Source organism: Prionailurus viverrinus, chromosome E1 (genome assembly GCF_022837055.1).
Source record: "Prionailurus viverrinus isolate Anna chromosome E1, UM_Priviv_1.0, whole genome shotgun sequence".
Classification (NCBI taxonomy): domain Eukaryota; kingdom Metazoa; phylum Chordata; class Mammalia; order Carnivora; family Felidae; genus Prionailurus; species Prionailurus viverrinus.
In genome coordinates, this window is record NC_062574.1 from 3635227 (window position 1) to 3659052 (window position 23826).

General features: G+C 55.7%; 1 protein-coding gene across 5 annotated transcripts in view; it reads left to right on the plus strand.

Annotated features, from left to right (window-relative positions):
* The first annotated feature begins 452 nt into the window (after positions 1-452).
* The window catches only part of NTN1 (netrin 1), a 186982-nt gene continuing 163608 nt past the window's right edge, over positions 453-23826 (plus strand). Inside the window, exons 1-2 of one of the 5 annotated variants that reach the window (XM_047833912.1) lie at positions 453-494; positions 17325-18406. In XM_047833912.1, the coding sequence (XP_047689868.1) occupies positions 17389-18406 (1018 nt within the window). In that variant the 5' untranslated portion in view covers positions 453-494; positions 17325-17388. Of the gene's footprint in view, positions 495-16495; positions 16566-16714; positions 16845-17324; positions 18407-23826 lie in introns of those variants that run through there. The other 4 variants (XM_047833913.1, XM_047833909.1, XM_047833908.1 and 1 more) reach the window with 4 other exon arrangements.

A 23826-nucleotide genomic window follows, 5' to 3' on the forward strand; every position in this document is an offset into this window, starting at 1 on the left:
TACCGGTTTCGCGCGGACCTAAGGCGCGTCCCGAGGTGATGACAGTGGGGGACGGAGTCGCACGTCCTTGGACAAGACTTTCCAACCCTCTCCTCCGCGCCCCCCTCCCCCGCGCGGCCCCAGCACCCGGTCCAAAAATAGCTTCCGCCGACCCCCAGGCCATCCTAAGCCAGAGTGCGTAGGATGAGTGGCTCCCTCTGGGGCATCCGGGGGTCCCCAGCTGTCCCCATCCTGCCCTCGCGTGCTCCGGGCTGCGCGCGGCAGGAGCGGGCGCCGCAGGGCGCGGAGTGGGAGCGCGCGGCCGGGGCCGTGCCCGGGGCGGGCCGGGAGCAGGGTGGCCGCGGGGGTGAGGAGCCGCCCGGGCCCGGCCGGCCTGACACCACCTGGCGGAGTCTCGGGGAAGAGTCTTAAAGGCGCGCGCTCCTCCGCGCCCCTCGCACTCCAGCGGGAGCCGCCGAGAGCTCGCCTCCCTCTCCCGCCCGGCGCCTCGGGAGGTAAGTGCCGTCCGCCCAGCCGGAGTCGGGGCCCCGGGGGGGCGGCCCGGGGCTGCCCCGCGCTCGGGAAGCTGCGGCCCGGGCTGCGGTCGGTGGGGGGTGGGGGGTGGGGGGTGGGGGAGGCGGCGCCCAAGTTTGGGGAAGGCCTCGGAGGGCAGCGCCAGCGGCGCAGCGCCGGGGCCGGGGACGGGCGCGGGTGGCGGGCGGCTGGGGCCGTCCGGGGGCGACCCGGCCCCCCGCGCCGCCTCGGGGACCCGCACCCGCGCGCGGCGCACGGCCGAGCCTCCGCCCCGCGCTCTGCGCACTTGGCGCGCTCGGCCCGCGGTCCCGGGCGAGCCCCCAGCCGGCCGCAGCCGCGACCCCCGCGCCGCGCCACCCCGCCCGCCGGGTCCCCGCGGCCCGCTCGCCCCGCGGTCGCGCCGGGTCACGCCGGCAGGTCGCGCTCGGCCGCCGGCCAAGCCCGCCCGGGCCCCGCCGCGCCCGCGCCCGCGCCCCGGGCCACCCCGCCCGGCCTCTCGGCGCTGCGCCCCTCGCCTTCCCCATCTCCAGCCGCTCGCTATTTTCACACCTCCCGGTGCCCCGGCCCCGGCGCCCGATTCAGTGCTTAGTAATTAATTTGGCGTTTCAGAATGGTCAGCGGGCTGGATAATGGGCGCATTCATCCCCCGGGCTAATCTGAACAGAGGTGGGAAGAAAGGCTTTCACAGACAGAAAATGCCATTCGCTGAGCGCTCAAAGGGGCTGTCACTCCCAGAATAAATCGCCGCCGCGCCCGCCGGCTTCTCTGGCCATTTCCATACAGCCCCGGCCCCGCGCCGCGGACCCGCCGGCCTCGGCCTCGGCTCCCGGGAATCTCCCTCGAGGGCCTTCGACGGGAAAAGTCGGGCGAGGGCGAGACCCGGGCGGGGGTCGAGGGGAAACGGGGAAGCCGGGGGGCTCGGGTTAAGGCCGCAGGGGACAAAGAGCTTGATTAGAAAATCAAATGCTAAACTAAACTAGAAGGAGGCGCTGCTAATTCAAGGCGCGGACGTTGGAGCGGGGCCTTGGGGAGCATCCGTCCCAAAGCCCGCGCGGTTCGCAGGAGAGAAGGACCCCGCGGCCCAGAGGCGCCCGTAGCGTGCCCGGGGTCACGCAGCGAGCTTCTGGATCTCCCAAATTGTGAATGGAATCCAACGCACAAGCCTTAGATCGTAGGGACAGGGCCTGCTGGTGCAATCCCGACCCTCCCCAGACGCTTCACTCTGGGGTCCCCGCGAGATCAGCTCTTTAGCCCCGGGGCCCGCCTTGGCCTCCAGCTCGCCGCTCCTTGCCCGGACCCTACGGTCGGCCTCGGTGCATGGGCTGAGTTCCAGCGGCTTTATCCTCTGACCTCTTCTCGACCCGGGGTCGCCGCGAGTGTTGGGCACCAACCGCCTTCGAGCTCTGAAAGCGGGGTCCTCTCCGTGGGGGCGCCCTCTGCCCTCTGGCGAAGCGGGATCGCGCGCCGCAGCCGCGGCCCTAACCCCGCGGACCGCGCGCCGACAGCGCCCCCAGCCCGGCTGCCGAGCCTCCGGGTGGGCAGGGCTGGCTTGGCTCTATCCAGGGTGAGAGGCTCCAGGCGCTTGGTTTTCCTGCTGCTGGGGCTCGCCGTGTGTCCCCCCCGAGGGACAGATTTGGCTCTGGTCACCTCTGCCCGGCGGGACCCTCCCATCAAGGGAAGAGAAGGAGCAGTGACCCCTCTTAAGATCCAACTTCAGCTCCGTGGAGACGCTGGAATGACCAGGGAAGCAGCTGGGAGTGGGGGGGGCGGAGGGGGGGGGAGGGGGCCTTTCTGGAATGGCCAGATGCGTGTCCCAGAGCTTATAGCCGACGGATCTCATGTCTCCTCACCCGCTTCTGAGTGGAAGTCACTCTTCCCTACTCTGACTCAGTTTCCTTGTCTGCAGAGCAAAGAGGAAATGGGAACAGGCTTGACTCCAAGCGGGGACCCTCAGTGGAAGGATCCCACAGACCACTCACACCCCCAGCCACCAACCAGCTGACGTCTGTCCCAGTTGGTCAGAGGAGCCGGGTTACAGTGCATTTGTCAGACTCTGGCATCGGCCTTGGGCCGGAACCCCAGAGAGAACGTCCCTAGGCCTGGGGAGGGGCCCGGAAATCTGCATTTTTGAAAACAAGCTTCCCGAAGCATTTTTGATGCAGGTGGTGTAGGGACTATTTTTAGGGACATAGTTTAGGAAACTGGGCTCTGTCCCCGGCTGCCCCTCCCTTCCTGGGACCCACGGTTGTGTGGTGTTCTTTATATCTGATCAGCAGTAAAATTGCTTCCTCCTACCCCCACTGGAGGCCCGAAGTGGGGGGGGGCGTCTACTCCTAGGAGATACCTGGGGATCCTCTGAATGTGCAGCCTGCGAGGGAAGGACTGTGGGTGAGCTGAGCACCCCACCAAACGAGGACGGTCGATGTGGGCTGCAGGCCGACTGGACGTTGAACCCCCAAACCTAGGGGCCTTTTCTTACGAACATGCTTTTACGGCAGGACTTAACACAGCAGCCCCGCCCCCCACCAGTACAAATGTGCCCAGAGCCCCCCGTCCCGCCCTTGGCAAGGCAAACCCTGTCCACACTAGGGACAGAGAAGCTGCCCCCCATAGGGGATCCGTGCCAGGAATAACCCAGGTGTGAGCTGTGGCCCGCAACACCCGACACCTGCCCCTTCACCAGGCTGGGGCTCAGAGGAGAGTAGGCGTGAGGGGGGGAAGGGGGAAGGCCCAGAAGAGTGGGAGAAAGCTGGGGGGGGGGAATAGGAGAAGCTGTTAAAAACGGGGCTGGGGGGGGAGAGGAGGGGACGAGTCCCTATTTATGTAAGCCGTTTGTAGCTGTGGATTGTAAAACTGGGCAGCATTCTTTGGAGTAATTCATAGTGTTTGGACAAGACAAACATTGTTCTGCTTTAAACAAACCTCCAGAAAGGTCAGCCTGGTTCATCCCTTCGCTGCGAGTCTCTGAGACTATCCAGATGATGAGAAAATCAGATCTTAGCTGAGGGGGCCCAGGCAGGAGACAGCTGTCTCCTGAGTCCTTTGGACCCAGGGTGAGGGCACCCAGCCCAGGGAGGGTGCTTGGCTGCCGTTGAAAAGGGCTGATTCCCGCTCTGGAGCCAGGAGACGTGGTGTGTGTGTGTGTGTGTGTGTGTGTGTGTGTGTGTGACAGATTATGGAATTTTGATTCTGCCAAGGATCATCCGAGTCCTAGAGCGAGCCCAACATGACCTGCAAAGCCTCAGGCGGGTGAAGGATTCATGGAAAACAAGTGTTCACGGACGCGGTGTCAAATGGGACCCGCTAGCCTGGGAGCCCGGACACGCTCTGGACACGAAGAATCCCTGCTCTCCACGTGCCGATGCTCCGTCTGGGCCCCCCTCTGTTCACTCAGCAAGCAGGTTTTCCGTGCCTGCCCTGTGTCGAGCTCCGCGCTAGGCGTCGGGCGTGTAGCAGTGAGCACGGGGGACGACGCGAGCCGTCGTGGGTCAGGGTCTGCTACGCCCCCCTCCCCCGGGCCTCCCTAAGAAGAGAAGCTTCTCGCGATTTCCCTTCCAGCCGCCCTACGGCCACCACCATCGCGGCCACGAGCCCCCTGGCGGAGACCCAGGGCGCCAGCTCCCGGACCAGCCCGACAGCAAGTGCGGGGCTCCACACGCGTGAGCTGCCGCCGGGATTGTCACTGTGACTGCGATGGCGATGCAGACTGTGGTTGTGCTCGTGGCTGTGGCTGTGGCTGTGGTTGTGATTCTGCCTCTGACAGTGACTATGGTTGTGATGGTGACTGTGACTATGTTGGGGTGGTGACTGTGGTTAGGGTTGTGAGGGTGACTGTGATGGTGACTGTGATGGTGACAGTGATGGTGACTATGATGGTGACTCTGGCGGTGACTGTGATTATGGTTGTGATGGTGACAGTGACTGTGGTGGTGACAATGACTGTGATAGTGATGGTGTGATGGTGATTATGACTATGGTTGTGAGGGTGACTGTAATGGTGACAGTGACTGTGATGGTGACTATGATGGTGACTCTGGCGGTGACTGTGATTATGGTTGTGATGGTGACAGTGATGTGACTGTGGTTGTGATGGTGACTGTGACTGTGATGACTCTGGCAGTGATTGTGATTATGGTTGTGATGGTGTCTGATTATGTTTGTGATGGTGACTGATGTGACTATGGTTGTGATGGTGACAGTGACTGTGATGGTGACAGTGATGGTGGTGGTGACTATGGTCATGATGGTGACAGTGACTGTGATGGTGACAGTGATGGTGGTGGTGACTATGGTCATGATGGTGATGGTGACAGTAACTATGGTTGTGAGGGTGACTGTGATGGTGACGGTGACTGTGATGGTGACAGTGATTACAACAGTGATGGTGACTCTGGTGGTGATTCTGGTGGTGACTGTGATTATGGTGATTATGTGATGGTGACTGATTATGTTTGTGATGGTGACAGTGATGTGACTGTGGTTGTGATGGTGACGGTGACTGTGATGGTGGCCGGGTCGTTGTGGCTGTGATCATGATTACGGACTCCACCAACCCCAAGCTGGGATCTCCCCAACCCCAAGATGAAGTGGTTTCTTTTAACAACACTTATCGTTTGTGCTCATTGACTTACCAGTAATTAGTAAAGTATTGTTAACACCAAGTCCAGACTTTTGTGGTACCAGTGTCACCATCCCCTACTTGATCTCCAGTGGCCCAGGGCAGTTCGTCATCCTCTCTAGAGGGGGGTGGCCCTGTGGTAACCATGGCGAGGGCAGTTGTACAGGGTTCTTTATAAAAAGTGTATTCGTTTGGAGCTCGGGACATCTCGCGGTCTTTTGTACTAGGTACTCCTGATATACCCACGGAAGAGATGGGAGGGAGGAAGGGAGGGAGGGCGGCAGGCAGGGAGGAGACCGAGAATGCTTCCATCCCCGTTTCTCAGGAGAGGTGACTGCCGCTCCCGGAGGCGAAACGACTTGCCCGCTGACTCAGTCAGCCCAGGCTGCTGTAACAGAGCACCACCGGCCGGGAAGGCTTGAGCAATAGACGTCTACTTCTCACAAGTTGGAGGCTGGGAAGCCCAAGACCAAGGTGCCGGCCAGTGTGGTTCCTGGTGAAGGCTCTCTTCCTGGTCTGTAGATGACTGCCTTTGCGCTGCGTCCTCACACGGCCAGGAGAGAGATCATGTCTCTCATAAGGACACCGCCTTCATGACCTGATTATCCCCTAAAGGCCCTACCTCCAGATACCATCACACTGGGGATTAGGGCTTCAACACATGACTTCGGGAGGGACATAATTGCGTAGTCCAAGCACCTACTGTCACAGGGGTGTAGAGCTGAAGGTGTGACTGGAGCACGATCCTAGTGATCTTCTCGGGCCTGCCCTGCCCTGCTGACCCCTCAAGGAGCTCCTCGAAAGCAGCAGCGGGAAGCTGGGTGCCCGCACAGACCCCACAAGCCACACGCGCAGCGAGAGGCTAGGAGGTCGCTCTGCAGGGTGGGTTGCGTCTATGCAGCCCTGTGTCTACTTTCCGGCAACATTCGGGGGGCTAGCGTGCTGGCTCCTCCTTGCCTGAAGGGCAACATCAGTGAGAGAGAGAGAGGTTCTCTTCCTCCCCCAATCCTACGTTCCTTTAACACCTTGTTGTGGTCGAATAATCCGTGCACTCACCCAATCCGAATCAATGGTCCATGTCTGTTTTCACCCTGTACTACCTCTTGGAATCAAGTCCCCTAAACTTTCTCCCTGTGTGACGTGTAGACCAGCAATACCTTATTTCACCGACATTGGGGGGGGGGGGGGGAATAAGCTATTCTACGTAGTTGATTTTGGCAAGAAACAGAAGCTTACTCCTTTATATATAGAAACTTTTTATGTAATCATTTGTCATGAAAAACGTTTTTTTCCTCAAATCATGCTATTTCCCCCCCACCTAAGTTAGCAGGATTGAATGTAGCAGGTTTTCCCTAGGTGTGGTCGAGTGGGTGACCCATAACCTACTTTGATGACTCCCAGCCATCTTTAGGAACATCATCTCCTGGGCAGTTCGCTCAACCTCCCTGCCTCAGTTTCTTCCCTTGGAAGAAGATGCTCTCCGAGGGCTCTTCCCATCCTTCTCCAGCTCCGCTGGGCTCCAATACAGCGGCACCCTTGGGAAGTTGAGTGGGACCTGTTCTGAGTCCCTCAGTGGTGACTGGGATAGACTTCGTAGAGTCACAACGTCCAGTGGTCTCCCATTCTTTCAAGCATCCTAATCTGTGGTTCCAGAAGAACCGAAGGTGCCTGACCTCAGTGTATCAACACCTCGAAGTGAAGAGCTTCTGGCTTACCCGTGGGCTAAGACCCCTCATATTGTGGCTCCTTTTCTCTCAAATGCTCAGGAGACTATCGAAACTTCTTCCGGACTGGGTCCTGAATCATAAAGGGGCTGGAATCCTGGCTTCCAGAAAAGGGGGCTAATGATACCCCAACACACAGCGAGCTCTCGGCAAGCCTATGCAGAAAATGCTCAACTCAGCATTGTGGGAGGGAACGGACAGCGAGATTCTGTCACTGCTCATGAGGAGAAGACCGAAAGCAAGACTTCAGGAACATTTCAGGATCAGACTATTAGTGATCCCTCTCTTTGTTCCTTTCATTTACCCCAAGCTCACCCTTTAAGATTTGACGGGGACCCTCTTCATTCTGGCAGCCCTAGGATTTGCAGGCAAATGGCCACGATAACAAACTCCCATAGCCTTGGTGGCTTTCCACAACAGACATCTATCCTTTCACAATTCTAGAGGCTGGAGGTTTGAAATCAGTATCGCTGGATTGAAATAAAGGGCTGTGCTCCCTCCAGAGGCTCTGGAGGAGAACAAGTTCCTTGTCTTTTTCAGCTTCTGGTGGCCGCTGGCATTCTTGGCTTGTGACTGCGTCACTGTCATTTCTGCCTCTGACTTCACGTGGCTTCTCCTCTTGCGTCTTGTCAGCTCTCCCTCTGCTTCTCTCTTAGGACATTTGGGATGGCATTTAGGGTCCACCCAGATAATCCACAGTGATCTTCCCATCTCATAGTCTCTAACTGAGTCACGTCAGCAAAGACCTTGTTTTGCCATATAAGGTCACGTTCACAGGTCCCAGGGATTACGACACAAGTGGCTTCTTGGGGGGGGGGGGCATTTTTCCATAATTCTGTGGGTTTTAGTTGCTTAATTTTAATGAATTTGTAGTGCATTCCTAGTCTGTGGCTGGCAGCGTGTGAAACAGTGGGTCCCCCTCCCTCAAGACGCCCATGGATTAGTCAAGTCAGGGCAACGATGTGGTGTTAAGAACCATGGGAAAAACAACTCCAAGGCCCTAGAGGTACCCAGGATGGGTCCCAAAGTGTTCAGATTCCTTATCAAGGTCTGCAAGACCATGCGTACCCTGGCCTGCCCTCACCTCTCTGACCTCATCTCCTACCACTCTCCATCTCACTGCCCAAGCCCCCACCAAGCTGGCCTCCTTCTTGTTCCTCATGCAAGCCAAGCTGTGCCTCAGGACTTCCGCACTTGTTTTCTCTGCTTGGAGCACACGTTTTCCTCCCCCCCTCCCCATACCCCCTCCGCTCCCTTCCTCACTTAACTCTCCTCTACTGGATCCTTCTCAGAGAGGCAATCCCCTTCCCCGACTCCAGTACCTTGTGTAAAATGCGTCTTCCTTCCTGACACTCTCCATCCCGTCCTCTGCTTTATTCATGTTACTGATCTTATCACAATCATGTTTCTCTGGCCCAGGCCATCTCCATCTCCAAGGGCATTTTGAGATGTGATGACTAGAACTTTCCAGAAGATCCTAACCTTAAATGCATCCTGTTTCATTTCCAACTCCTTTTCTGAGAATTTATTTAGCTTTTGCGGGGAAGGCTGTGCTTAGTGACACATTGGGCTAAATTTCAAGTGGGTCAGAACGGTGTGGGAGAATAGGAGGCTCTTCTAGGGAGGGATGTGAGGAGCCATTTTTTCAGTGGTTGAAATGACTGGTGTGTGCAGGGAGGTGGGACCTACTGTCATTTAACGGGCAGGGGTCCGGGATGCTAAATGTCCAGCAGTGGCATAAGACCGTTCTGCCCAGTGAGGAATTTTCTGGCCCTAAAGGTGAACAGCACCCCTGTGGGGAAACAATTTTAAGGAAACAGTCTGTATTCTGGCCCTAAAATAGCATTTTTCAACTGTGACTAAAAACCTTTAGCCCTATAATAGTTTTTCAGGCTATTTCTCCCCCAAATACATCACCTTCTGCTAACCATATGTCCCCGGCCCATTTATACTTTCCATTTTTTAATTTTTTAAAGTTTTATTTGAGAGAGAGAGAAAGAGGAGGAGAGAGAGAGAGAGAGGCAGAGGGAGAAGCAGAGAGAATGCCAAGCAGGCTCCAGACTCAGCGTGGAGCCCAATGTGGGGCTCAATCCTACGACCCTGGGATCATGACCTGAGTCAAAATCAAGAGTCAGCCATTCAACCGACTGAGCTACCCAGATGCCCCTGCCTGCACTATCTCTTGAGAGCCTCCCACTCATTCCCTTCCTCTGGATAATCACTGCAATGTCACCTCTGGACTTTGAGGTTTCCCTGAGGGGATGTCCTCCAGAGTGTGTGTCAGTGTTGAATGAACTGAACCCCAACTCTGGACTCAAGAGAACCCCCTCCCCCAACAACTTTCTCCACCCACAGGACTCTCCTCTTATTTTCATTCTTTGTTTCCTTCCACCCGTGACAAAGCTTCCCACCACGAACCATTTTCCTTATCTTAATAGCGTTCAGGGTGGGACCTTGTCAAAAGCTTCTCGCAAATGAAAATAAACGACAGGGACTCGGTCCCCTTATCCCCGGGGCATTTTCACCCCTTCAAAGAGCTCTGGTAGATTAAAGGATTTGGGGGATTTGGGGTTTGTACGGGCTTCTGTGCCCAACTGCTGAATCCTCAGCCAAGAAGCCAGGCAATAGGGGAGGCCCGAGCTCAAGATGAGAATCATCCATACCGCTGAGGAAATGGCTAAATCTCCAGGAACCCTACACTCTCTGCAGGCCTGTTCTTCTATGCTCCAAAACTGTTTCCAGAACAGTCGTATCTCCCGAAATTCTGCCGAGGAAAGGGGATCCCTTGAGCAACCCTCCAGGAGGCCCACCGGGAGAGCTGGGCTCTAGAAATACGGGGATGCCCCTAATTCTTCCAGGGTGAGGGATCCGGGAACCAGATCTGGGGATGTCGAGAGTCAAAAGCCAGAAAACCCCTACATTGTCATCTCTCGGGCCAGCTTCTTTCTTTTCACAGCCGTCTTTTCAATCAGCCTCCAAAGCCTGTATGGTACCCGCCATGACCCCCATTTCACCGCGAGATGGGCAAAGCAAGGTCATACAGCTGGTCAGGGGTGGCCAGAACTCAAGGTTTGCCTGCCTCCGTTTCTTCCTGTTTCTGAGGGAAACACTGTCGAAGCAGGCCACCCTGACCTTTGTGGGGAGCCTGGATGCCTGCATCAGACTCTTCCGTTGCTGCAGTGTCCAGCCTCCGTTGGGGGTCCCGGGGACCCAATCGTTTCGTGTCTGCCCGCCTAACACAACCAGACACACTCAGAAGCTCAGTCGAGTCAGGTCCCAGCTCATAGTTCAGGCAGACACACATCCCTTCCGCTGTCCAGCCGTAGTTGAGGCCCGTATGTGTCAAAAGCTTATTGTCAGCCAAGCCTGTCTTGCCCGTGGGTGGTGACTGAGACCTCCGGACACTGCCACCGCCCCGTGTTGGTTCACATCCCTGCTCGTCTGCTTACCGGTGATGCCGTCTACTTCAGCACAGTAATTTTCTGTAGTTCAGCTTCCTCCTCCGTAAAGAGGAGATGATGAGGCTATCTGCATCCATCCTGCAAGGCTGTTACCAGTATTCCGAGTTAGCCGTTGATGGAATGCTTAGAAGACGGCTTGGCACACAGTAAGCATTCAATAAATGCTTGATTTAGAAAGTAGGACCCGCGGTCATGCCCAGGATGAAGGTCCTTGGTCATCTCACTTCTCCTGAGCCTTTACTCTCAAACCATCAGCCTGGGCCATCCAGTGCCCCCCATCTCCTGTGCCCTCCCCTGCATCCTCACCATGTTCACTGATGGCTCCCCCCCCCAACCTTCACGCTTACCCCCCCAGCCTGGCCCTCACTCACACCACGGGCCTCTTCAGTGGGACGATTCTCCCACACCATACTGCCCAACGCCCAGGACAGGGGGCCACTGTCCTCCTCCACCTGCAAAGTTCTTTCCAGCTTCTTCGGAGAAACGACCCCCTGCTCCTTTAAGGCCAGAACCACACGCACCTGTTCTAGCTTCTACAGCTCCTTCTTGGAATCCGCCCGCCTCCGCCCCACAATCCAGGGCACGCTCCTCTTTCTTTGAAGACACCAGACCCTGGTTCAGCCTTCATCTCTGCCCCAAGTCCTGAGGCTGGCCCAGCGCGTCTTTAAGACACAGGTGGACAGGGGCACCTAGGTGGCTCCGTCGGTTGAGCGTCTGACTTCAGCTCAGGTCATGGTCTCACGATTCGTGGGTTCGAGCCCCATGTTGGGCTCTGTGCTGACAGCTCGGAGGCTGGAGCCTGCTTCGGATTCTGTGTCTCCCTTTCTCTCTCTGCCCCTTCCCTGCTCATGCTCTGTCTCTCTCTGTCCCTAAAATAAATAAAAACATTAAAAAAAAAAAGATGCTCATCCAGCACCTTGACCTCCTTATCTCCAGTCACCTTCCCCTCTGCCTCCCAGCAGAAAGCCCCCTCTTGTCCTCAGCGGGCCTTGTTATCACCCACCTCTGGAATCTTTCATTCAGACTCCAGCTACTCACCACACCTCTTCTGTCTTCCTGAATCTTCTAGACCAGCTCTGTCCAATAGGACTTTCTGCAATGATAGAAGGGACCTTTATTGCCTCCGTCCAAATGAGGGTCAATTGAAGAAGCTTTAACCTCATTTCATTTTATATCTTTCATTATTTATTTTTTATTACTAAAAATTTTTTTGCAGTGTTTAATTATTTTTGAGAGAGAGAGAGGGAGACAGAATCCAAAGCAGGCTCCAGGCTCTGAGCTGTCAGCACAGAGCCTGACGCGGGGCTCGAACCCACGCACCGTGAGATCGTGACCTGTGCCGAAGTCGGATGCTTAACCGACTGAGCCCCCCAGGCGCCCCCGTTATTTCATTTTAAATCACTCAAGCTGGAATCGAAATAGCTCCATGTGGTTCCTGGCTACCGTATTGGACAGCACGGCTCTAGAACCCTGGCCTCCAGTTCCTCCGTCCATGGCCTGTCTTCACTTTTTCTCTCTTTAACTTTACTTCTGTGGCCCATCCCAGCAGCCACCTTCTTCCCCTTCTGTCCTACCTCCTGGAAAAGACCTGCTACTCCAGATTAATTCAGTGGTTCTGCTTTTTCTAGGTCTACACAAGGGCTGCTGAGCGGGGTGGGATGGGGGGTGGCTTTGCCGGTTGGGGCTTTCTTTCTCGCAGATGGCCGCCAGCCTCAGCAGGACCTTGAGTTCTGGCCAGCAAGCATCAGCCTGTGTTACGTAATGACCCAATCAAGCTTTTACCTATTGTTAAACCTCTAATATTTCAACTTGCTCCCGTGCCCTTAGGAGATGCTGTCACTCTCTGTTCCGCTGAACCAAGAGGTGCTCTCAGGACACCTGATGGCCGTTTCTCCAAGGCTGATTCTATCCGTCTTCAACCTCTCTGCGTCTGTTCCTTCCTATCACCCTTTCTCTTTCCTTCCTCGTGTTTGCGCACTTCGTGAACGTTGTCTACCCTTGCTGTCCCCGCTTTCATGACCTGAGGCAGCCTGGCTTCTGTCCCCACCACTCCTCTGCCACTGCCAGCCAAACAGCCAAGGTCACCCACGACTTCCTGGCCGTTCAGTCAACCCAAAGGACTCGTTTCAGGTCTTATCTTGACCGTGAAGGCATGTGGACACGGCTCACCACCCTTCCTTCCTTGAAACACCCCTGTTGATTTCTAGGGTGCCTGAGCCTTCTGGCTTTCCTCCTCCTCCTCCTCCCCCTCCTGCTCCTCCTCCTCTATTTCTAAATTTTCTTGTAAAACGGCCACATTCTCCTCTTCCTAGAAGGATCCTTAGGCTTCCCAGGTGAGGCTGGGCACCAAGAATGGCGTTCCCCCTCCCGATGCATTCCTTCCAGAAACACCTGGGGATTTGCTTTCTCACCCAAGAGCTGCACTGTTGTGTTTTGAACTCCTGTGTGTGCTCCGGACCCTGCTGCTCAAGCCCAACATGCCTTTTCGGGTGTGTATTTATAACCCCCACTGTGAGAAGCTCGCACAACACTTGGACATCTGTTTTTTTCATTTGTCCCCTCGGAGGGCAGTATACTTTAGGGAGGGACACTGACAAATTAGAGGCATTGGGAGAGGCTGCCGAGTGGCCAGAAAACTGTCCCGTGGGAAATCGTGAAGCAAACTGGAAACATCGTGCCGAACAGATAAAAAGGAAGGATGATAGAGGGCTGACTTCAAAACTCTGAGGAGGCAGAGAGCCTTGGTTTGGGCTTCCGTGTGGGGCTGGAATGGAATCAAGTGTATTAGTGGCAGGGAGGCGGGTTTTGATCAGAGGGAGATGAGTTCTACTGTGTCCCAGAATGTTCTGGACCTCCAGGATACAGACAGTCCTGCCCACCAGGAACTATTAAGGAAGATATGCTCAGTACCTAGTCACTTAGTCACTTAGTACTAAGTCACCTAGTACTTAGTCACTTAGTACCCAAGTGACCACAATAAAAGATCAAAGTGCCCCTCTCCCCCCACCCCAAGACCACGGCGCGAGCCCAGCTATCAACACAGAATAGCTACGCTCCATTTCCAAACTTGCTGCCATGCAGGATCCATCAAGAGCTCTGCAGACGAGGGTGCCCGGCTGGCTCTGTGGGTAGAGCTTGTGACTCTTGATCTTGGGGTCATGCGTTCGAGTCCCACATGGGGTGTAGAGATTACTTAAAAAATACAAAATTAAAAAAAAAGAAAAACAAACTCTGCGGACAGAAACAGCACAGCAGGAGGAAGGCTCGGAGCCAGCTCCGTGAGCCAGCCCAGTAGATAACCCCAAAATAGACCCAAGTAGGGTGGGCAGTGAGCTGGGCTCCCCGACGTGCCTCTTTCAGACCCGTCCTGGCCGGACTGCCTTTTCCCGACTCGTGTTTTGGTGTGACGCCACCGGCTTCTGTCATGGGCCATCACAGAAACTGTCCCACAGAGCTTGCCGCTATGACCACCATGGTGATGCCGTCGAGGATGTGTGCTCACTATCACATACTGTGTTTCCTTTATGCACCGCCCTCCCCCCCCCCCCCCCAGGAGAAATGCCTGTCTGACGTTAGCACCACGAATAATTATAATTCTCTTGGAGTAATGGGTCTGTTTTTAATCTCAGGACGCTGGGCATTGTCTAACCGACACGGTCTCCTTTTAATTTTGGTTGCAAGAAAGCTTAGGGACACATTTGTGGCCCACCCACCGGAGGTGAACAGGGCCTTCCAGGGAGGAGTTTAGCTCTATTCCCGTTTCTACTCCTCCCGGTTTTTCTTCCTTCTCTTAGCTCCCCTTCTTAGTTACCACTCAACCTTGAGAACCTGCAGGCAAAACTCAATGCAAACCACCTGGAATCTCACTATCCTGAGATGATGGCAGTGAACCGCGTTGTCTTTTTATGCATCCTTAAGAAATAAAAATAAAAATGAGCTTGTACTGTGCATAGTGTCTTTTGGGGGCATAGTGTGTTATAATTTGCTTCCCCCCCATTTTATAATATGTCATGAACATCTCTCCGTGTAATTAAAAGGCTCTGCTTTAAGTTACTGCCAACGTCTGTAAGGATCTACCAGCTTAATAGTAACGACGAACATTGTTACATCCGCTCACCATGCGCCTCGCTTTAGGTATATTCACACAGACGCTTTTACTCACGTACATTACGGGAGTACAATGTGTACGTGCACGTATTATAAGCGACAATCTTCGTATGCGTTAACTCATTTGATGCTCCTAACCCTATGAGATGGATATTCTTGTCCCCTGTTTACAAACGAAGAAAGCAAAACACAGAAGGATGCTAACTTTGCCAAGGCCACACGCTCGGGTTTCAAAGGGCTGCTCCTCATCGCTATGTTGCCTTTCAGAACGGCACTGGGATCTCCCAGCCCACAAGCATTAAACCTCTCCTTTCTCTCCTCCCACCCCACTGTCTAATTTATGTTATTTTGTCATGTTGTAAGTACCCTCATAAGTCACCGAGAATCCTCTCTGCCACAAGGCAAGGCAGAAATAAACAGCGTAGGGAGTGGTCAGTGGCACGGGGAGAAGGCAGGACTAAAGCGTTCCCCGAGGGCAGAGGATGAACCCCGGGCAAGGGAACGCATTTATGTCCCTGGGCTGTGGGTGAAGTCCCATCCCTGGAAGAGCTGGCCTGGGTGGCCCTCTCTCAGGGAGGCTGGGGAAGGCGGTTTTTTCCCAAGGAGACTGAGCTGGGCCAAATGAGCCCCGAGGCCCCTTCTTCGATTCTCACAGTTTATGAAAATGCCAATAAGACCGAACGTGACACTCGATGGAGAGGATCCAGGAAGCCAGCTCTTGGGCCGGAACCAGGACCCTGGGCTCTCAAAAGTCCAGATTTATTGCTAGATCATTCATCCAAAAGTAACAAACCAACTGCGACTGAGTTCGAAACTCTCAGCCTGGTGTATTCTTTCCCTCAAAGTTACCGCTGCGAGAGTGTCAAAGGAGGCTCTCACTGTCCTCGGTCCTTTTGGTAAGGTGGCAGAGGATGAGGCAAGGAGAAGCTGGGTGGCCCCAAGGATGCCTCGTGAGAGGATAATTGGGCGGGCTTATTTGACAAGGAGGAGAGGCAGGAGCCCCCGGTGTCTATTCGTGGATTTGATTGATGTTTACCAGCTGGGAGACGTGGGGCAAGCTTCTTGACCTCGGTTTCCTCATCTGCGAAATGGAGTTCAGACCTACTTTGCAAAGCTGTTGCGAGGCTCCCGTGAGATAGAACAGGGTATACAGCACCCTTGAAAATACAAGCCTGTGGCGGGGGGACCTGGGGCGGCCTGGGCTGTCCCCAGCCTGAGGCCGGCAGACCCGCCTGGAAGGGGCCTTCCCCTCCGGCCTCCAGCCCAGCACCGCATCCCTGGCATGCGAGGAGCCGCGTTCCCGTTCCGGCAGATAGGCCAACCAACCGCAGGGTGACAACTGTGGTGGGGAGGGGGGGGGGCGGCACACGCCAGTAGCCCCTTCTCACCTGCCCCCGGTGGGCTTCAGGAAGAAGGGGTGAGCAGGCAGAGGTGACCTCCTCCTCCTCCTCCTCCTCCTCCTCCTCTCCATTCCCGGCTGTCTGCCCACAGGGGCACGGCCCTGTGCGCGGTGCCACCGGGGGCCATCGGGCCGGCTTGGAGGAAGGCCCGACCTCGGCGCAGCAAAGAAAACAAACACAGATGTGTTTGGCTGGGACCAGGAGGGAGCACAGCGTCCCCTCCCTCCCCCCCCTTCCCCGCCCTCCCGCCGGCGCGCTCCCCCGGGGCGTGGGGCCGGCGGAAACCCGCGGGGCTCCCCGGGGCGGCGCGGGGCCCGGGGTTGAGGCTGACAGTCCCCGGCCCGCCCCTCCTCCCCTCCCCGGGGTGCTCGCCGGGCCCAGCCCCCTCTCCGGGGTTTCCCCGGGCGCTCGCCGCCTCGCTTTCTCTTTGTCTCCGCGGCCCTTCCCCGGGCGCCCCGGTTCCCACCCGCTGGCGCTCGCGCTCGCCCCGCGCCCCGGGCCGCTTCCCTTTAACTTTCTTCTTTCCCGGGGTTAAAACTTTGCTCGCGAGCGGGCGGCTGCTCGCCGACGTTATTGGCCGGCGCCCCGCCCGGCGGCCCCGCCCCCCGCCCCCGCGCTCCCCTCCGCCCCCCACTCCCGGCAGCGGCGGCGGCGGCGGCGGCGGCGGCAGCGGCGGCGGCGGCGGCGGCGGAGCCTTCGGGGGCGTGCGTGCGTGTGTGTGAGTGCGCGCCAGCGAGCGTGAGTGTGTGTGCGCCCCGGGCGCGGGCTGGGCGGCACTCGGAGCGCGGCGGGAGCGGCGGGAGCCGGGCGGCCGCGGCGTCACTCGGGCGAGCGAGGCGGCCGGGGCCGGGGCCGGGACCGGGGCCGGGGCAGCGGCGGCCGCGCCGGGCATGGAGCTCGCAAGCCCGCGCTGAGGCGGGACGCGCCTGCTGGCCGCGAGCGAGAGGCTCTCCGCCGTGCGGCGCGCGGGCTCCGGGCCGGGGCCGGGCAAACTTTTCTTTCTCTTTTGCCCTCTCCGGAGGTAAAGTCCCGAGCGCGGACTGAGCGGCGGGGACGCGACCCGGGCCGGCCCGGAGGGACCCCGGGGGCTGCGGGCGGAAAAAGGGGGCGCGCGGGCCGTGCGGGTCCCCCGCGCTGTGCGGCGGCGCCGGGGCTCGGGGCGCCGGGCGGGCCGGCCGCCGAGGGTGCGGGCGGGCGCGGGCGTGCCCCCCTCGGGCGGCGTGGAGGCGGCGGTGGCCCGGGGAGCCGAGCGTTCAGCCCGCGGCCCCGGCTCGCCGCCCGGGCCGGGGGAGAACGGGCTCGGGGGGCGCGGGGGTGGGGTGTGTGTGTGTCGGGGGGAGCCTCCCCCCCCCCCCCCGCTCCTCCGGGGACCGCGGGCGGCGAGGCGGGCGGGCGGGCGGGCGGCCGGCGGGGATGGTGCCGGGGAAGCCGGGCTCGCCGCCCGCCGCGGGGTGGAGGGCGCGGGGCGGGCTGGCTGAGCGCGGCTCCCCTCTCTCCGCAGGCGCCTTCTGCGGCGGGCGGACCGACTCCTCGGCGCGGCGGGGCCGGGGCAGGCTGGACGCGGCATGATGCGCGCAGTGTGGGAGGCGCTGGCGGCGCTGGCGGCGGTGGCGTGCCTGGTGGGCGCGGTGCGCGGCGGGCCCGGGCTCAGCATGTTCTCCGGCCAGGCGGCGCAGCCCGACCCCTGCTCGGACGAGAACGGCCACCCGCGCCGCTGCATCCCCGACTTCGTCAACGCGGCCTTCGGCAAGGACGTGCGCGTGTCCAGCACCTGCGGCCGGCCCCCGGCGCGCTACTGCGTGGTGAGCGAGCGCGGCGAGGAGCGGCTGCGCTCCTGCCACCTTTGCAACGCGTCCGACCCCAAGAAGGCGCACCCGCCCGCCTTCCTGACCGACCTCAACAACCCGCACAACCTGACGTGCTGGCAGTCCGAGAACTACCTGCAGTTCCCGCACAACGTCACGCTCACGCTGTCGCTCGGCAAGAAGTTCGAGGTGACCTACGTGAGCCTGCAGTTCTGCTCGCCGCGGCCCGAGTCCATGGCCATCTACAAGTCCATGGACTACGGGCGCACGTGGGTGCCCTTCCAGTTCTACTCCACGCAGTGCCGCAAGATGTACAACCGGCCGCACCGCGCGCCCATCACCAAGCAGAACGAGCAGGAGGCCGTGTGCACCGACTCGCACACCGACATGCGCCCGCTCTCCGGCGGCCTCATCGCCTTCAGCACGCTGGACGGGCGGCCCTCGGCGCACGACTTCGACAACTCGCCGGTGCTCCAGGACTGGGTCACGGCCACCGACATCCGCGTGGCCTTCAGCCGCCTGCACACGTTCGGCGACGAGAACGAGGACGACTCGGAGCTGGCGCGCGACTCGTACTTCTACGCCGTGTCCGACCTGCAGGTGGGCGGCCGCTGCAAGTGCAACGGCCACGCGGCCCGCTGCGTGCGCGACCGCGACGACAGCCTGGTGTGCGACTGCCGGCACAACACGGCCGGCCCGGAATGCGACCGCTGCAAGCCGTTCCACTACGACCGGCCCTGGCAGCGCGCCACGGCCCGCGAGGCCAACGAGTGCGTGGGTGAGTGGGGGCGCCGCGGGGACGCGGGCGGGCCGTGGGAGGCGCGTGCCGGGAAGTCCTGGGCCCGGGAGGGCCGAGAGCCGGCTCACGGGCGCGCGTGGCGCTGGCCGGGGACTCTCGGATTTGCGCCCGGCGGGCTCTGGAAGCCAGGAAGGCTGAGAAGTGCTTCGGGGGGAGAGGGTTTTGCAGGAAGCTTGCCGACCGGTCCCCCTAACCCCGGGCTCAAATGCAAAGCATCCACTGTCTTTAACCTCAGTGTGGCGGGACGCTGGGATCCGCCTCCGCTGTACGCCCCCCCCTCCCCCTTTCCCAGGGCTGCAGCTGGGCACCCTGTTGGGAACCCCGGCCCTGTTCCCCGGGGGGGGGGGGGGGGGGGGTTCCGACTCGGCAATCACAGATCCCTTGGGAGATGGCAAAGGGATTTGCAGTTTGGGGCGAGTTATATCACTCCTGCGTCCTCCATTTGCCTTTCATAGTTTGGGGCAAAAAAATATTTTTCTGCCCCTTTTGAACAGCGTATGTGTGTTAGCTGGGATTTAAAGATGAGATTTAAATTAATTACTATCCACAGGTTACACAGGAGAGTTCAGTAATGATTTTAAAATAATTCAATCCTGGTCCAGAAAAGTGTACCAAAATGTGTGTGTGTGTGTGTGTGTGTGTGTGTGTGTGTGTGTGTGTGTGTTGTTAGCGTCACAATTAGGTGAAATGAAACAGATTTGAATTAACCAAGGATCCAGCTTCTCTCTTTGTAATGGGGTTTTAAGTCCTGAAAGAAATCTGACAAGGCTTGCACTGGTGAACACTGTTGGGTCAGAAATGAGGCTAAAAGAGAGAGAGAGAGAGAGAGAGAGAGAGAGATCCGTTCTATTTCTGAATTGTACAGCTTTGCTGCAGTAGAAAGTCAGTTTCTCCCCAGCAAAAAAAAAAAAAAAAAGAAAAAAAAAGGGAGGGGGGAGGAGGAGAAGAATGTCAGAGGACTGTAGTATGAGATATAAATTTCCAATTTCCACATTCTATTTTAATGAAAATTATTTCGCCCCTCAACGTGCCATGGGGTGTGCATCTTTTGTGAACCTATAGTTATGCGCCCTCCCCCACCCGCACCCCCCAGCTGCCACTGTGGCACATTGCTAAGTTTGCTCGTCCCCACAAACACACGTTTCGGAGTCTGGTTCTGATTAATTGTCATGTTGTTGTCGCATAGTTTGTGCCTCGTGCCTTGTGGATGCAGATTTTTGAGCAAGCCGGCGCAAAACAGGTCTCGGAGAGCCGGGTGGGCACCGAGGCCCAGTCAGGCGCCCTGGTCTGCGGAGGGTCTCGCCTCCTGTTGCACAGGCACGGCCTCCATTTTTTGCATTGCGTCCCGCTTTTGCAGACCCGATTGTTCATGCCCCTCATTTAAGGGACTTGGGACTGGTTGCCAGATTGAAGAGAGTGCTCAGGCAGGATCCCACAGCCAGCTAGTAGTTACACCCTGACTTAGTGGTCTTTGAGAATAAAATTCCTTTGATCTGCTCAGTTCCTTCAGAAATGTTGGTTTTTCCCATCCCTTCTCTTTCCCCCTCCCTCTTTTCTTTTCTTCCTTTTGTGCGTAAAAACCCTTTATTGACATTTAAAGGGCCTCCCACGGTTTTGCTATCAGTTTGAGTTCCTACGTGCAAAGGAAAGACACCTTCCAGTTGTCAGTGGGCAGGGTGGAAATTGGACAAAAGCAGCTCGCTACACTGAGGCCAGTAAACTGGGTCTTGTGGTAACATTGTACTGGCCTGAAGATTCCTCTTAGCCCGTGGCGTTCACAGTCATCACCTACCCCCAGCTCTCTGCCAGTCGCTTCGGATGTGGAGACACAAACCGCATTTGTTAACAATGGTCATGCTTTTGGAATAGTCTCTGTAGTTTAGGATTTTGTCTTTTGACCAGAGCCTTGACTATGTGCACAAATTGGATTGACTGCTTTTTTTTTTTTTTTTCCTTTAAGCCAAATTGAGCAATCAACATATGAACTAATGTAATTAGTAAGTGTTTTTGTTCAAAAAGTTTAATTAGGCCTGGTAAGGACATCATCTGCATGACAAACAATCAGCTGACAATATTTTCTGGTTTTTAACTGAGGTTATTTTAATTCTCAGTAGTTAAAGTATCTTTAAATCTCGCCGATTATTCAGTCACCTCATAAAAGCAAAGCCAATTCAACGAAGTTCAAGTTATTTATAGTTTCCTTTTTGAATAGATGTTCTGATATCTTGTAGTTATAGCCCCGGGAGTGTCAGGTTGAAGTTCCCATAAAGTCTTAATTGAAATCTTGGTGATTTTTCCATCATTCCACAGAAGAGAAAGCCAGGAAAGACAATTTAGAAGTGATTTACAATTAGAGGTCGAGCTTTTTATGAAAAGGCCCTATAGTGGAGATATGTGAATGAATTAGTATTTGACAGGTGTTCTGAGACACTACAGGGCACTGTGCTAGGGGGAAAAAAAAAGCATTAATAAATCCTTCAAACACTAACTTTTGTACTATCAGCGGCTCAGATTTTTTTCCCCAACCTAATCCCATCTTGTGAATTTCACACTGTTGACATATCAAGTCAAGCTACCCCGATTATTTACAACGAAGCCAAAGTAAAGAAGGTTGTTTTTTAATTTCAAAAATCGGTATTGACAAAAAAAAAAAAATGAAGCATCACTGTGTTATTCTGTCTTTGCCTTTATGAAATAATGAGGCAGTGATTTATAATAGACTAAAATGGCATCCTTCCCTAGGTTAGCCCCCCTGCTCCCCGCCCCCCCCCCCAAACCCCTAAAACTTAAGAAAAAGACCCATGGATGTTATTATTTGACTACATGGTTCTAGATGGGGCCGCAGTAATTTCTGGTTGCTAAGAAATGCGTATGTCCTGGGGCGCCTGGGTGGCGCAGTCGGTTGGGCGTCCGACTTCGGCCAGGTCACGGTCTCGCGGTCGGTGAGTTCACGATCTCGCGAGATCTCGAGTGATCTCGCGTGAGTTCGAGCCCCGCGTCGGGCTCTGTGCTGACCGCTCAGAGCCTGGAGCCTGTTTCAGATTCTGTGTCTCCCTCTCTCTCTGACCTGCCCCCATTCATGCTCTGTCTCTCTCTGTCTCAAAAATAAATAAACGTTAAAAAAAAAAAAAAAAAGAAAGAAAGAAAAAGAAATGCGTATGTCCTATAGGTCTCCTTTGGTCAGCTTTCTTTCTGGTGTTTCAAGGTTGAGTTCTCTCCGGAATCAATGTGAACTTTGTAAAGCCCCATTTTATTTTAAATCCAATTTTGGATTTCTTCTGGAGGAAAGAAACCCCTCAAAACAATATGAAAGACAAGACCATGTATAACGTTACAGCCTCGACAGCCCTCAGTGGGATAACTAAATACTTTCTTCCGCCCATATGTATCGGCAGCATTCACATGGTCTTATACACATGTGCATTTACATTCACTGCGTAAAGAAGCATCCATGCATGGTGGGGGTGTGTGTACGTTCAAGGGAAAATGCATGAACAGTTTTAAACCACCTGGGTTGCTAGGCCCTTTTTCCTCCTTTTTTTTTTTTTTTTTCAAAAGAGCATCTGAAGACCATATTGTGTTTCATAAATTATTGACATCAGTTTTAATCAGTGTCCCCCTGACATCGGAGCTGTGTTAGTATTTAGTGCCTGACGAAGCATGCTGTTTAATCTTACTGTGGGAATGTCACTGTGAACCCCTGCCTGGTTTGTGACAGGGTAAGCTTATGAAAACTTGTTTTGCGACTCACTCTATGGCTTTGCGTTGCCCAGCTGAAACCCAAAACCCACACAAAAGAGGTCTCTGCAAGATGAGCACCGTGCTGGGCTAGCCTCCTATGGTCATGGGTACCTGCAACATAATGCTGGTAATTGTTTAAACATGGCTTTGGCTGGCGGCGGTGGGGCGGGGGGGGGTCCCTCATGCTGTAAATGGCTCTCGCACTTTGGCCCACCATCATCCCCAGCAGGAGAGGGGTGTTATATTGGAGGTGTTGCTGTGAGAAATCCAATGCCCCACTAAAGACTCTTGCAAAATCAGAAGGCTAAAATTATGTGCCGCTTAGGCTAGAGCCTGGCACAGAGCTGTAGATCAGTGAATGTTTTTACAGTCTTCGTAATTATCATAATTACCGTCATTATGGTGGTTAACGGTTGAGAGCTTATTTTTTGCCAAGCACTCGTATTAGTCATTTAATCATTGAGGCTGTGCTAATAATAAGCAGGATGATGGCACTTATTTCACAGATGAGAAAACCATGACCTAGAGACACTAAAATGGTTTACCTAAAGCCATGTGGTTAATAGATGGCGGAGCTAGAAACTTTTTGACCTGACGTTTATCGCATCGGACCCTTTGTGCTGACTCCACATAGGATGGACGGATGGACGGACGGATGGATGATGCATGGATAGTTAGTTGGGTCGGTGGTTGGGTGGGGGGCCGTTATGTATCCATATACAGGAGAGAAGATGGAACGACCTGTTACTTCCGGAAGTGGAGATGGTTCCGTGGCTATGTTGATTATGTCGTGCTGCATTAATTGTGCTCATACATATTGAAATGTGAAGTTGCATGGAAGAAATTGTCCTTCATTTTAGCTATCAGGACGAATGGGAGCTGGCTGTTAGGAATATAAGGGAAGAGACTTTAGATGCTTTCTGGTGGGTCTTGACATCCACAAGCGTTGGTGATGGCCAAGCGTTTTCTTGATCTCCAGGGCCCGCGAGCTCTCTCGGAGGTGGTGGAACGGAGCTCGTGATCAGAAAATCCTCTTTAATAAGGCCTCTTCCTTTTCCCTAGTGCTCATTATCTCCCTTGCTTCTCTGGAACATATGGAAAAAAACCAAGGAAGGGGCCAAGGAGTGTTGCTGGAGAGGGGAGTTTACTGGCGCATCGGGTGCGGCTCACGTATGTTGGTAACGCAGGGCCGACATTTATCTCGGTGGGCCCCGCGGCAGCTGGAGGGAGGGTCTCCGCTGGGCTTCTCCTGAGCACCTGGTGGGCAAGGAGGCTGCTCCCTCCTCTGCTGAGAGACGGGAGACAGACTTGTGTCTGGGTAAACCTTCGAGGGTGGGTCTGTGCATTTCCAGGCTTTGCCAAGAGGCCTTTTTGGCCCTGCCCAGACTCCTCTCTGACCTCCTCCTCCCTTAGAAAAATGAGATCCTCGGAAAAGTATTTGAGACTTTATGTCCAGAGTAAATATTGGAAAGGCAGTGGGTTGAAATTCAGATGTTCCCTGGAAGGAATCCCCCCATTTTCTGCTCACAGCTGGTATCGATATTTCCTTCTTGAAATGAGTTGTGCTTTTCATTAAGTAAATTTTTTGTCTTGGGATTAAACCAACATTGTATTCTTAATAGACTTTTATGTTTACACTTCAGATGTCCACTGGGTTG